The sequence below is a fragment of the Bacillus rossius genome, chromosome 13 (assembly GCF_032445375.1).
Source record: "Bacillus rossius redtenbacheri isolate Brsri chromosome 13, Brsri_v3, whole genome shotgun sequence".
In the NCBI taxonomy this organism is placed as follows: Eukaryota; Metazoa; Arthropoda; class Insecta; order Phasmatodea; family Bacillidae; genus Bacillus; species Bacillus rossius.
In genome coordinates, this window is record NC_086340.1 from 18,613,434 (window position 1) to 18,628,764 (window position 15,331).

At 38.6% G+C, this 15,331-nt stretch overlaps 1 protein-coding gene across 1 annotated transcript in view; it reads right to left on the minus strand.

Moving 5' to 3' along the window:
- LOC134538604 (endothelin-converting enzyme-like 1) overlaps positions 1 to 9,598 on the minus strand; it is a 93,538-nt gene extending 83,940 nt beyond the window's left edge. The window contains exons 1-2 of the mRNA XM_063380032.1: positions 9,527 to 9,598; positions 3,979 to 4,176 (exon numbers count right to left, since the gene is read on the minus strand). Coding sequence (XP_063236102.1) covers positions 3,979 to 4,176; positions 9,527 to 9,598 — 270 coding nt within the window. The remainder of the gene's footprint in view (positions 1 to 3,978; positions 4,177 to 9,526) is intronic.
- Between the last annotated feature and the right edge of the window lie 5,733 nt (positions 9,599 to 15,331).

The following is a 15,331-nucleotide window of genomic DNA, read 5'->3' on the forward strand; positions in this document are numbered from 1 at the left end:
TTTTGATTACGTAAACAAAATTTTAAGTCGCACAAATTGTTCTACAAACAGTAATTTGTTACAGGAACTGACGAAATGTACAGAAGTTCCTGGTTCGCTTTCGAAAGTCTACGTTTCTTGCTGGACAAAAATAAACCAAGAAAGACAATTTCGACGGTAAGTACAAGGGGTACAGGGGTGTATGCGTGTTGGTGAGGCGGGATGATAAGCGCGACGCTCGCTGGTGTTTATAGCGCGGTGTAGCCTCTGAGCGCAAGGCTCTGAACTGGCGCGCAGCCTTCTCGTCGTCACAAGATAACTGTGAAATTTGAGCGGTGACCGTAACGTTATATTGCGAATAAATGAAGATAAAGGTGTAATGCAAGTCCCTTAAGTGCTTTCAAGAATATTTACCGGTTGTTTTGTGCCAAAAATTTAAATACTCTGAAAACACGCCTTTGAGCCATTTTCATTCTACTATATATAAAAAAAGTTTAAAAACTTAAACCGAAATTAAAAGTACTTTTTGGAGCTCGGCGAATTTTTAAACGCTTTTCGTAAGAAGACCCCACTAGGATATCTTTAGTAGTTTTCAAATCGCGTTTTTTTTCTTCCTGGATCTCTGCGCACCGTATGTGTTCCCGGGAGTAGGTACATATACACAACGTATCTCTATCCATCTCTATATCTCTATATGTAAATCTCACCATATTTCTCTCTCTATTATTATAAATATCTCTATCCCTCTATATATCTCTATATATTTCTATGGCGAACCAATGGCACTCGTGCCTGTGTTGGCACGCGACAAAATAATTCGGGCACGCCAATAATTGAAGAATCTGTGTACTTGAACGCTAAACAGTAACAAAGTACGAACCTAATAAAATATATTTGGTACATAACCTTTTCTTTTATTTCAATAAACATAAAATAGTAAACACTTCGATCGCTTTACAAATTTCGAGTTGCAAATAAAGAGTTTTTAAGTTAATAGCTTCTAGTTGTATTTGTATGCATTATTATTATCACTCAGTCAAGATTATTTGATGGCACGTCATAGCCACATTTTTTCTTCATAAAAATGACACGTTCACCAATAAAGGTTTGCCATCTTTGATATATATAATCTTTCCATATCACTCTCTCTATATCTCTCTATCTATCTATGTTTTGTCTATATTTCAGTATATTTCCCTATATAACTACACCTCTCTATATATCTATATATTAATCTCTCTATATCTCTATACATCTGTTTATGTTCCTCTATCTCCATATTCCTCTCTCTATATCTGTATCTTTCTATCTCTGTATCTTCCTATCAATATCTTCATCTTTATAAAACAGAAGATGAACTCACAAACATTTATTTAAGTATATTTTTCTAAAATATCTAAATTTTAATCTATCTTTTTACCTGTCACAGGTGTGAAATAAGTATTCGAATGCAACGTTGTGTTAAAATTTCAAAGAACTCGGTGAAGAGCATTCGGAGATTTAATATTATTGAACGCAAGAACATTTACAATTTTATTTATATAGAATTTTCTATTTAAACAAAATTTAATATGTTTTAGGTTAGTAATTGATTATATTTTTATATTCAGCACAATATTTTAGAAATTTTATTTTAATAATAAACTTTGATGTTAGATTGGTAGATAATCCATGAGTAATTGCTGTATTTTGTAATTTGTTAATATGTAATTTCGTGTTTGATTCCTAGACATAACTTATATGTTATTTATGTCTCATAGTTCAACGTAAGAGAAGGCGTACGGGATTTTACTGTGCCAAACAAAAGTCAAATAAATAAATTAATAAATATACCAGTAATAAATTTGAACCAGTGTTTATTTGGTAAATTTACTTTAAACATTTTTTAACTGTTTAAAAATGGTAAATATTATAGATACCGGAAAAATTTGCGATTTCAATGACCTGTAGAATTTACTCCATGCACTCGTGAAAATTGCACCTGCTCATTGGCAACTGACTCGTGACACTTGTTAACTGGTATGCTCGCTATTCGAAACTCTTTCGTTGATGTGTTTTTTTATTGACCCAGAGTCATTTCAGATAAACTGTGGTCCAATCACTGAATCAAAAAAAAAAGGCAAACTTATTTGGATTCCAGCCTATTGCGTCAGGTCTCTATAAATGTGGCGATTTTGAACCCTTTAAGTAATATGCTTTGTCAATTCCTAAGGTATACCTAACTTTAATTATTTTATTGTAACTAAACTATTTTTGGGGATGATTTGTGTGGTAATAATCTTATAATGTAATTATAATATTAATAGATTTTATAATAAATAATAAAATTAAAATTAAATATATTAAATTCATAGCAGCACGTAAAGTATGGTGTCCACTAGAATTTAGGTACACCTTAACCCGCACATTCAAGGTTTGTTAAACTCTATGTATCATTGAGATAAAAAATTGTCCACTTCAGTGGATAAATAGGCTGAAAGGGTTAAATCATCATTGAGAGCTCGGAAACAATTTTGGTGCTGCTGCCGTGAGGCTCATAATTTAATATGAGACGTGCCAGGGATTGGGTTCAAACCAGTCGTCACTTGCCTCGCGTTAGCGCGAGTTCTCGCGGTCAAAGGCGTCAGGGACACTAATGGCATTAAAAGTCGTCGTCGGTATTTGTTAGACTTCTGCGGTAGGTCGGTACGGCACGCATAGAACCTGGCAACTGCTCCGAGAAACAGCTGGGGTTTTTACATTTTTTTTTTGGCCGGATAAACGTGTTTGCTGCTGTCCGCAAACAACCAGGACATCAATAAAAATTAATAAAAATCGAAGTGCATGCCTGAAATGGTCAAATAATTGGTTTTTCTATCAGAAAATTAGATACCTAACCAAAACTTAAGGTCTTAAAAAAACTTTGTCTCTACGTAATTATTCACCAAAAATAAAAAATAAAAGTTGGTGCTATTAACTGAAATTTAAACACGTGTTAAGTAGTAAACTCAGGATTGATTGAGTATTCGTTTCGTTGCGATACCTCATATGTTTCCGAAGATATGATGATTATGTACCAAAATATAATAGGAAAATAGCGTTAATTCTATTTTAAATTAAAAGTTAAAAGAAACCTGTTGATGGCTGATTTGTAAGTTGAATATAAATCCCACGTAACTTATAAGTAAAAAAAAAATCTGATTTGTAAGATTAACTATGTCCACGTCACCCAATTCATGGGCACAACTCTTTGCAAAATAAAATTTACATAGACCTATATCTCTATGGACCAGAGTGACCTGGACTTCAGAACAGACACCCACTACATAGGCCTATATCTATAGACCGGAAAAATTCGCGAATTCATTTCGCGATAGGCTAAAATACAAATAGTTATACCTCAGTGCTGCCTCTGCTATTGGCTCACAACTCACCTGGATGACTCTGGGCCAATGAGAAACACCCAATAAACGCTTTATCGAATCACAGGCTACTACGTTGGGGCGTCTCACAAGACAGAAGCCAATGGGTGGGTGACATTTGACCGAGAGTACGTATAACTATGGAGTTCATCCTACAGGTCATTGAACCCGCGAATTTTTCCGGTCCCTACCTATATCTCTATGGAGCAGAGTGACAACTTTAAAACAGACGCCTGCTACATAGACCTATACCTCTATGGACCAGAGTGACCTGGACTTCAGAACAGACATCCACTACATAGGCCTATATCTCTATGGAGCAGAGTGACAACTTTAAAACAGACTCTACCTCCATAGACCTATACCTCTATGGACCAGAGTGACCTGGACTGCAGAACAGACACCCACTACATAGGCCTATATCTCTATGGAGCAGAGTGACGACTTTAAAACAGACGCCTGCTCCATAGACCTATACCTCTATGGACCAGAGTGACCTGGACTGCAGAACAGACGCATGCTCCATAGACCTATACCTCTATGCACCAGAGCGACCTGGACTGCAGAGCAGACACGCGCCCCACGGACGGGTGCGTACCTGTCGGCCGCAGCGGCCGGGCCGGTTGCCGCCGCCAGGGGCGCTGCTGATGAGGAAGATGACCGGCGAGGCGACGAGCAGCGAGGTGACGACCAGCGTCGCGACGCTCAGCGACGCCTTGTGGACGCCGTTGTTGCGGCGCAGCCAGTGGCAAGGCGCGCAGCACAGCCATGAGCCCGCCTCGGCCGGCTGGTGCTCCTGCGGGCACACGTTCGCGTGCTGTCCGTTGCCAACATAACAACCCTCAACCACTCTCGCAAGGGGAAGAAATCGATTTTAAAAACCACTGCTTTATTTAATCAGTCCGTTTGTCTTGATGTCAGTTCCCCCAAAAATCGCAGCTTTTTGGTCTTAACACTTTGAACTATTAATTTCTCATCAGTCCTCAGACTTGTTATCTTAAACTCCTATTCCGATTCTTTGTCAAGTCTGACTCTCCAACCCCTTTGAATTAATTGCGTGACATTATTCCATGTAACATGGTTCAAAGCAGTGCCGCAAATACAGTCTCTGGCAACCGGGGCATGAATGGATTCATGCGCCCTCCCCTCTTTTTTTGCACATACCTACCACACCAATAAAGCGGATGTCCGGGGGCCCTCCCACGGAAAAAAATGGTGCTATTTAAGCATTTTCCATACCTACATGTAACAGTTTCTGTGCTACTGTAACTTCCATGCAAAAACTTTTTACCAGTTACCAGTTGTAGTAGGAATTACAATGCAAGCGATTTCGCTTTGCGCCCGGGGTGTATGCCCCGCTTGCCCTCCCCCCCCCCCCCCCTAGTTGCGGCCCTGGTTCAAAGGATTGGAGAGACACACTCGACAAAGGATTGGAAACGTTAAGTCAGATGAGTACTTGTCTCTTCATAGGAGTTCAAAGGGTTAAGAAATCAACTGTCCTCATCTGTGCTTTCGTCGTATTGTACAGAAATACACGGCAAGTCTAATCGCTGGTTCACCTGTGCATCGCTGGGTTGTAGTTGTTTAGTTCAGAGCTTCAGACTATTTTGTTAGTACCAGTTTTTGTTTCGTCTTTTTTTGTCACTGTGTTGTCCAAGGTCGTTTTATCTGTAATTTTTTTATTTCTGTTCTTGTCGCAATTGACTCTTTGATGTCTGTGTGTTCGTTTGTGGTTTTGTTGAAACAATTTTGGAATTCCCACCGAGTCATTCATCCGTTACAGAGTATCCGTATCAAAAACGAATGTTACGTCCCGCAGACACACCAGAAGGGCAATTTATCATTGGCCGTGAGCACAGGTCAACTTGCAGCGCTCTTCATTTCTATACACCTCACGCTTAAACCAGAAGAAAGAATGTCTCGTTGGTGGATGTCAAAAGTATTTACAAAAGCACGGTGGTTCGAGTTTTTTTATTTTGTGTGTGGATAATTTGAAGTTTTTGGCAGTGAGTGGACTGTACAAGAACTTAACAAGAATGCGTCCGACGCGGAATCGGAATTTTTTTTTTCAGTCGGGCTGAAAAACGAAGAAGAAGAAGAACGACACGCCACCCGTCCACGCTGGTTCTTTTCGCCCAGACGTGACTTCCTTTGATCCGACGGCGAAACACCTGACAAATTCGGACAGAGCTTCGTGTTGCGTATCTCCGCGTCACGTTTTTGACACGCAAAGCTGCGACGAGTCCCGTCCACACGTGCGCATTCCGGTCTCACGCAGCCGGGGGCTGCGTTACGGTCGTCTGCGACACGCAGAGACCCCACTTTAAAGAACCGCTGACCTGTAGCTGGGCCCTATACACAATCGAGCATCGACCATCCGGAACTATATTCCCGACCGTGGTTAGCCGGATAATGGGATAACTGATATTTAGGATAACCGATCTTAGAGACCTGCAAAATTCGCGGATTCATTCGGTGATAGGCTAGAATTCAAATACATATACCTCTTAGATAATTTTGCTATTTGGCTTACTGTTCATCTGGACGAATCTCAACCAGTTATAAACCCTCAACCAAAGAAGGATCGAATCACAGTCAAACTAGCTGAGACGACTTACAAGTCGGCAGCCAATGAAATTGCGTTATTTGCCCGAGTGTATAGGGGTATGTGCAGTCTATCCTGAAGGCCATCGAAACCGCGAATTTTGCAGGTTTCTAGATCATTTAGGGGTAAAAAAATTTGTACCAGTGTCACAAAAACAATTGAAATGAATAGACACCGAAAAAGATATATTGTTTTCATTTCGCGATAGGCTAGAATCCGAATGCGTTTAACTTTTTTGCTGCTTCAGTATTGAACGACAGTCTACCTGAAGGACTCTCAGTCAACGAAAAATCCTTCAACAAAGGAAGTTTCGAATCACAAGCTTCCCAGATAACAGTTCTCAACAGTCAGTAACCATTGAACTGTTAGAACTTTCCCACGAGTAGTTAGAGAATCGTGTAGTCTATCCTAGAGGTCATTGAAACCGCGAATTTTTCCAGTTCCCTACGTATGAAACAGAGGAACACTTATACTAAACACGAAACTGTATATATTTTGTATCACACTTACTAATAGTACATAAAAAAATAGTCCACATTTTTGTTTTGTTTCAGAGCTGAGTCTCGCTTTTTTGCCGCTAAATCTCGACTTACTATCTTAAAAAGTATATAAGTGTGTTTATTTGTTTAGCTGATTCAAATGAATGTTTATAACTTATGTTTGATCAAATTATAATCACTGAGAATATTTTTAAATATCAGAGCGAAAACAAATTGAGTTAAATGATTTATTACGTGCTTAACTTTCATTATACCTATAAAAGATTCCTTTGTTTCTCACTACTATTTAAGCCTTCTAGTCTGCTGGCAGAATAAAAATAAAAAAATATTTTATGGACGTGTGGATCTTTGTGAATTTCTCGGCTCTTAGATTGACAGACGGATAACTGACGGACAGGCGGCTGACTGACGGACAGACGGGTGAATGACGGACAGACGGGTGACTGACGGACAGACGGGTAATTGACGGACAGACGGGTAACTGACGGACAGACGGATAACTGACGGACAGACGGGTGACTGACGGACAGACGGATAACTGACGGACAGACGGGTGACTGACGGACAGACGGGTGAATGACGGACAGACGGGTGACTGACGGACAGACGGATAACTGACGGACAGACGGGTGACTGACGGACAGACGGGTGAATGACGGACAGACGGGTGACTGACGGACAGGCGGCTGACTGACGGACAGACGGGTGAATGACGGACAGACGGGTGACTGACGGACAGACGGGTAATTGACGGACAGACGGGTGACTGACGGACAGACGGATAACTGACGGACAGACGGATAAATGACGGACAGACGGATGACTGACGGACAGACGGGTGACTGACGGACAGACGGATAACTGACGGACAGACGGATAACTGACGGACAGACGGGTGACTGACGGACAGACGGGTAATTGACGGACAGACGGATAACTGACGGACAAACGGATAACTGACGGACAAACGGATAACTGACGGACAGACGGGTAATTGACGGACAGACAGGTAATTGACGGACAGACGGGTAATTGACGGACAGACGGGTGAATGACGGAGATAAGGGTGACTGTCGGACAGACGGGTAACTGACGGACAGACGGGTAACTGACGGACAGACGGGTGACTGACGGACAGACGGATTTCTGACGGACAGACGAGTAATTGACGGACAGACGGGTGACTGACGGATGCGACTGAACATCGAGAGCCCACCTTTACTTTCGACGGTTCTGGCTTCCGGCGCCAACGCGCTATTTACAAACCATTTAAGAAGCATCGAAAGGTCTGATCACGAACAGCATTTAAGAACCAGTACTCGTGCCTACACAATTTTCGTTACCTTTTAATATTTTCGTCTTGTAACGTGTAAATTTTCGGACGGTGTAAAATGCTCAAATGGGTGTTTCCGCGGACGTGGAAACAACAACTCTGTTGTAAGTGGTAAAGAGAAATGTGGGGAGAGGCGCGGGACCAACGCGTATACTGCAGGCCGTGCGTGGCGCGTAGAGCTGAAGAGGCGCGTGATGCGCAAGCCAATGTCGCCCTTAGCAAGGCCGGGTTGGTTATTTCATTTCCTTATCACTGCTGTCATTTGATGTCTTTTTTCAAGCTAATTCATCGTTTAAAATATTATCACCAGACACTTAAAAAATGTTTTCTAAAAGCAGTAATAAGTTACGCACTTATTCATAATTATCAATTACGTGAACTTTTACAGCTCGAAAATATTGCTTGATAATTATCTGTTGAGAAAATTTACAGGAAAATCTCATTTAAAACATAAAGACAAAAAAAAAAGGAACATACCAACTCCGCGAATGGGGCTAATGCTTTAGGGGATTTTTTTCCCACCAAATTATTATGCTTCTGTAAATTAGTGTTTTGTTTCATAATTTATTTCATAACATTAGGCAGTTTTAGTCATAAATTATTTTATAAATATTTATTTAATGTTTTTTTTTTTTAATTAAAATGCCAATTAATATTTCAGTTTTGACACTTACAAAGAGCATGTATATCTCAGGAAAATTTATTTTAAGAGCTCAATAATTAGTCAATAAAGATTTGGCTTTGCAAAGAGGCCGGAAACATGTTAGTTTGTAGGTTTTTTTTTTGGGAAAATAAAATATTTATTAACGAATTAGTTATTAAAAATTAAAATTGTTACAACATAAACTACATACAAAACGGTTAATTCAAAAATTATATGGCACACAAATTTAATTCCCTCGATTAATTCAAGGACTGAAATATAAATGGGAATTTATAGGTCTCTAAACAATAAATTAATTACATTACACATTTTTTTAAATGGTAAAAGTATTAATTAAACATCAAGTACCGTCATTGGGTTGGTTCGCATTAAATCACCGGCAAAAAAAAAAATCATACAAGGATGCAAAATATTTGAGGAAATGTACCTTTTTTTTTTGAACCCTGAATCGTTTCAAAACATACCGTCCCGAAATACGGGAAGCCTTCTTTTCACAGACAAAAGAGAGCCAAACGCCCGATCGTGCATCTTCGGGGTTTTTGTTTTTGTTCATTGTAAATAAATTTGGCGGTGTTGATAAAAGGATACTAATGGTTAGAGACCGGAAAAATTCGCGGGTTGAATTACCTGTAGGATAGACTCCAATATCCTTTACACACTCGGGCAAATGCCAACGACTGGGTGGCCTGTGATTCGACACTTCTATGAGTGACGGGTCTCCAATTGGCCCCTCAGTCCTCCAGATTAACAGTGGACCAACGGCAGAAGCAGCACTAAGGTATAATTATTTGAATTTTAGCATAGCAACTAATGAACCCGCGAATTTTTTCAGATCTCTGCTAATGGTCAATTAGGTTAGGTTAGCTAGTTTATAAATACTTTGAAACATTGTGGACGGTTTGATTTGGTTAGGATAGCTACATTGAAGATACGGAAAAAAAAAAAACGTGAACTTCGGGGTAACTTCAGGGTTTTGGCTCTCTCGTCTGTGAAAAAAAAAGGCGTCCCCGGAAAGAAGCGAGAGCCGTCGCGCGGGTTGCCTACCTGCGCGGCGGTGGGCCGATGATCCGCGCCGCCTCCGGCCTCGGCGGATGTTCCGGCCCGCGACAGCTCCATGGCTTCCCCGCGAGGAGTCGCCCGGCCCTTGGGCTGCGCTGGAATGTCCCGTCCCGAGTCACCGCCGGGAAGAGGGGGGGGGGGAGGGGTGTTGGCCAACCCACCCCCACTCCTCCACAGTGTATACCCGCGCCTTACCCGGACCCTCCCCCCTCTGAATCGATCCACGGCACACGTGACTGCGGGCGCGCGTCTGCGCGCTCCGTAGCGCAGCCCCCTCTCCCCCATTTTTTTTTCTTTCTTTCGACCCTTCTCAGTTTTGGAACCGAGCGAGAATCGATTTTCACGGAATAATCGATTTTCCCCCTGAATCGATTCTCAAAAATCGAACGAATATTTCAGAAGTCCAGGATATGTGTTTTTTTTTTTTTTTACACTACCGTGATTCATGTTTTTGTTTTAACTCATAGATAGGGGGATGTATTTTTTTCTCGCGAAATAATCTGGTCACTCATTAGACTGCAAAAAAGTATGATCCCTTGAGATTGGCGGCCGTCTGCAAGAAAGCCACTGCGCTGTCTGGTCTGATGGCCATTCAGGACGCGTTTGCTTCCGCACTGGATGGCTGTGATTGGTGTGTTGACAGTAGACATGCGCCTGGAATAAACCCAGCCAACCACGAAACACAGATAATGCTACACAGTTTTAACACACAGCTGGTCTGGAAATCTTTTCGCGAAAACTACATGGCCCTACTCATAGATGACCAAAGCAATGCTGAAGTGTCTGTCCATCATATTGTATCCACGAGTTTAAACACCTCGTTCAAAGATGGTTTATGTCGGTACACATTTTTAACCCAATTTCAATTTTCAGCTAGTTTATTTTCACCTCAGCTCTGAGGATTGATTAAAGTTTTGATAACTGCAAATAAAAAAAAAACTAGACTTTCTAGGAACAGGAAAATTCCGTAAGTCAACATTTTTGTATCGTAGCAGTTTGTGGTCCCAAGTCACTAACAATATTAATTGGTTTCTGGGTAAAGCTCAGGTCCGTAGAAATGAAGGGTGTGCCTGACATTTCGGCATGCCTTATTGCAGGCATATAATGCCACAAATTAATTAGAGACGCCATAGAAATAAAAAAAAACACCCTAATAATATCAAAATAAGAAGTTTGGATTTTGGATCCTATCAAGCAGTAGAACGATAGCTACGAGAAAAAGTTATTTATTTGTTAGGTGGAATGGGTATGAAATCGTTTTACCCTTGAAGAATCGATTATATATTAACTGAAATTAAAAAATTGATTCTACCTATCACAACCACAACTGCCAGAGGAAGAGCAACGAAAATAAACCGTCTTGTGGATAACTTATTACAGCATCCCCCCCCCCCCCCCCACAAAAACCCAGCTAAAACAAGTGATGGAAAAAAGAAAATGACTACGAGTCGTTCTGTTGAATGTTCTTCGGCTATCTTGCCGAAAAAAAAAAAAGCTCATTTGGAGTTAGTTAATGCATTTCAGCAAAAATAAACCTTTTATGAATCGACTTCTGACGGTAATTCCTGTCAACAATTGCGCAAAACTTTAACCTGAACATACCCTATATTAAACCCCCTGTTCAGTTCAAACATTTGAGGACAAGTAGTTTTGAATTTTATCTCCTCCTTGACCGAACAAAATAAAACATATATAGAGAATTCTAAAGAGCTTGAATAAGCTGTAACGCACTTTGGACGCAAGCTTACGCTAGGGCATAAAAGTCTATACAATTTATTACCACAAAATACAACAAACCGTTTACTAATATTAAAAATAATTGTATTGGAACATCCTTTATATTCTATCAACATATTATTTTATATAATATATGATAAAGGAATATAAATGTGATTAAATTGACCTGGTATTTAAATTTAACTCATAGTAGAACTAATATTTACAAATATTTCAATATTTCATAACGTTCAAAAATTTTCTTTATGAATATGATACCGTGACGTGATTCATGGCATTATTATGTAAAACAGTAGAGTTATACATTAAGAAATGTATTAGGTACTGTTTTTTTTTAAGAAGGGTCACGCTTTTTTCTTTAAATTCCATGAATGTAAATAGCAATGTGTGATTATTGTCGAGTTATATATCTTGGAGCGTTTGAAACCCCGTGGGATCCCCGGAACAAATAAATAATTTTAAAGAAAGCCCAATTGAGTTTTGGAAAGGCCCTGTGAATCGAAAACCATCCCTAAAAGATTGAATTACTGATGAGTCGAATTCCAGTTTTCTTGAATCCGAATTTCAGATTCGAATCCAAAAGATTACTTGGAATATACCCCTCGAATTCTAATCTAGGTCTCAAGGGTAAAAATAAATTAATTTACAAGAAATTAAAAAAAATATATTAACTATAGTGTTGAAACTTTGAACCTTTAAAATGTTTGTTTCACACAATAATTATTCAGAATAAATACATATTTATACAATTAGATGTTAAAAAACCAGATCTGAGGAAATGGTAACAGTATAGGTATGAAAGGAAAAAAATACTTACCTAGTAAATTACAGAGGTTATCACTGTTGAATTATTTAATTTACTTTGCGTCCTCTTAAATATTTCTTCAAATATTTTTCTTCTTCGAATATTGAATACTAAGGATTTTTTGGTATTTGAGATTTTGATTGGCCCATTCCTGTATTAAATATATTATTTGACTAAATTGTGGAATAATTATAACCATAAAAAAATTGTTATAATTCGTATTCGATCCTAAAAAAGGAATTTTTTTGTGTGGCCTAGAGCATAAATGCCAACTGGTGGTCTACCTGAACGATTGTTAAACAAATAAATATCATGTCCTGTATTAACAATAAGTGTTTGCATTGATAATGCAAGTTATCAGCAGACACTGTTCTGAATCCACGAGATTCTCACAGAAAAAAATTCAAAAATATTATTTTCACTACTGTAATCTTACACGGTTTTATGGCATTTCTTCCTATATCTAATTTTTTTTTGTGAATACTAATTTTATTGAACAGAGTAACTCGACATCGAAATTTCGCAATGACTTCCTCTCGGATTAGTGTGTTTATCCGAAAATCCGGCTTATCCGAACTAGTTTAGAGTAAAAAAAAAATCAATTATTTAATTACTTTTATTTTGAACTTTAAAGGTGTTTTGGATGCCTTTACTAATTATAAACATGATTAGTGTTTTCGTGCTTTTGAAAGCGTTTTAGGCAATGTTCAGTGATAACAAAACTCTTGAAGATATTTATTTTTCTACATTACGGCCATTATTCGGCTATCCTGAAAATATGGTAATCCGAATAGGTCTCAGCCCCGATTAGTTGGGATTCGTATGACTCAGCTGTAGTTTCATAAAACTTCATAAAATTCTACACATAAAATATTCTGTTTATACATACAATGCTATAGCAGAGGACTCAGGTGGTTTGATGTATACGAAATGTCTTTATGGTTGTGAATTGGAAACTTCAGTGAGGTTTGCGCTGCAGTAAATATCGAGAAGTCTCTACAAGAAAAATATGTTCTGTACTTTTACAAAAGATTCCTTTGGAAACCAGCTGCCAAAAAAGTTTGTCATATCACAAGAAATATATTGTAACTTTGTTCAACTTTTGGCTATGGTTATTTTCTTAATACGTTTTTCGAGATAATCCTGAGTATTTTTTTACTTATATTGGCGCATAATTTTATATTTTAACTCAAGCATAGTGTTTTAAACTATGGGAAAGATAATCAAATTTTTGAATAGTTGGAACTTATATTGTTTTATTATGCTAATAAATGTGCACAGTTAATGCTGGAAAGATATTCAAGGAACGGTTTACAAATAATTTTAACTATTGGAGGTACTGGGACAACACAAAGCATAAATGCCCGGGTAAGAATCCCAACCCACTATTACTGCGACCATTATTTTGTAGTGATACAGTTGTTTTCTTCTAAATGTACAATTTCATAAACATCTATAATTTTGCATGAATATTTCAGTTACGTTTACAAAAGAACTTACAGTGTACGAATAATTAATTAATATAAATCGATTATGAATTATGTTTCGTAGTACAGTTACTTTATAAAAGTAAAATATCTGCAGTACGCTCCTTTTGAAATGGATTAACTCACCTTCTTTTCTTCTGCCCTAAATTGTCGACACCCAAGAACCAGTGTGCTGCTTTTCAGGATGGGTGTGCATTTACATTTTTATTAGACGATAGAATACGTTCGGAACACAACCATGCTACCTCAAGTTCATTTTGATGTGGAACATCTTGGCTCTCGGTATACGGTATTTGGCAAGAGTAATTTCGTGAGAGCGACGGAAGTCAAAGAACGGAAAAGTGTAACAGAAACGGTGCTACCATCTGTGGCGGATGGCGAAGAACCAATTTTACAAATACAAAGGGAAACGTTATAATTTTAACTGTTTTATGAATTTTAATAAAAAGGGGCATCATTTTAATAAAATTCCTTGTCGAAAATTGGTTTGGTTTTTTTTCTTTGTATTTTTTCAAGTCTTTATTTTTTCGCTTTTATCGGAGCCGTTTCATTATAAAGTTTAAAATTTCGCTTCATAAATCGAATGATCGATAGTTGACATAGCTTCACCTACAGCGAATTCTAGCGGTGGATGTGGAGACTACGTGTTGTTCGGTCGAGAAATGTAGTTGGAAACATCTATTTTGCAAATTTTTAACTCACTCTGCTTTATTTTAAAGCACTCGGCGTTACATTTCGTGTCAGAATTTCTTATTATAAGTTTATTTGCAACATGAGAACACATGAATTTGCTGTCTCAGAGGTTAAAGGTTAACACATCACTGGTGAGTACTGAAATATTCGCTCTTTTTTTTCTTCCCTAACCATGTTAACTGCTGTAGTGTCACTAGAAACGTGAAAAAAAAAAAAAAAAAAATTCGGATTCATTTCGCGATGAGCTAAAATCCAAAAACGTATACGGCATTTGGTACCGCTTCTGCGATTGGCCCAAATTTTATCTGGGGAACTTTGAGCCAATGGGAAACCGTAAACCAACACAGTGCCGAATAACGGACAACCTAGTTGAGACGTCTAGCGAGTCAGCAGCCAGTGAACATGGGTCATTTTCCCGAGTAATTAAATGACTGTGGAGTCTATCCTGGGAGGTCAACGAAACCGCGAATTTTTCCGGTCCCTATGTTTACTCTATGCATTCGTTCCTGGTGCAATTTTTGTGTTGCGCTCTGCATGAAGAACGACAGCAAGAGACCCATAAGAGACCCTTTCTCATTATAACGAAGGTTGTTCTAGCATTAAAAATAAACCAATTTATGGCCTCGTTCTTCAGAAATAGCTTTGTAGGTATCAGCCTGCTTCTTGCGTCTCTTTGTGAGTTTTCACAAAGGTTTTGGTTATCCACCGTTGGAAGAAAAAAAAAAGATGGGCGCTAGAGGATTGATTCGTATTCGCTACAAAATATTTTACTAACGCACATATCACTGACGTGACGATAAATTTATTTTGTGATGTCCACAAAAAAATAAAGGATGTACTACAACAAAACAGTTTTATGAACATCATTACGATTAATTTGTTTTCTACCAGCTTCAGGCTCCCGTATGATGTTTCTTCGAGCCTAAATTATACTGGTCGAGTTCACAGACTACTTATCATGCGAGTGTGTTTTGCACCAGCTCAGAGAGTCGGTAGGTTGTTTTTAATTATTAACTAATGTTTTTATAGTTGTTATATGATTTTTATTACTTTTATTAAAAACCAAGT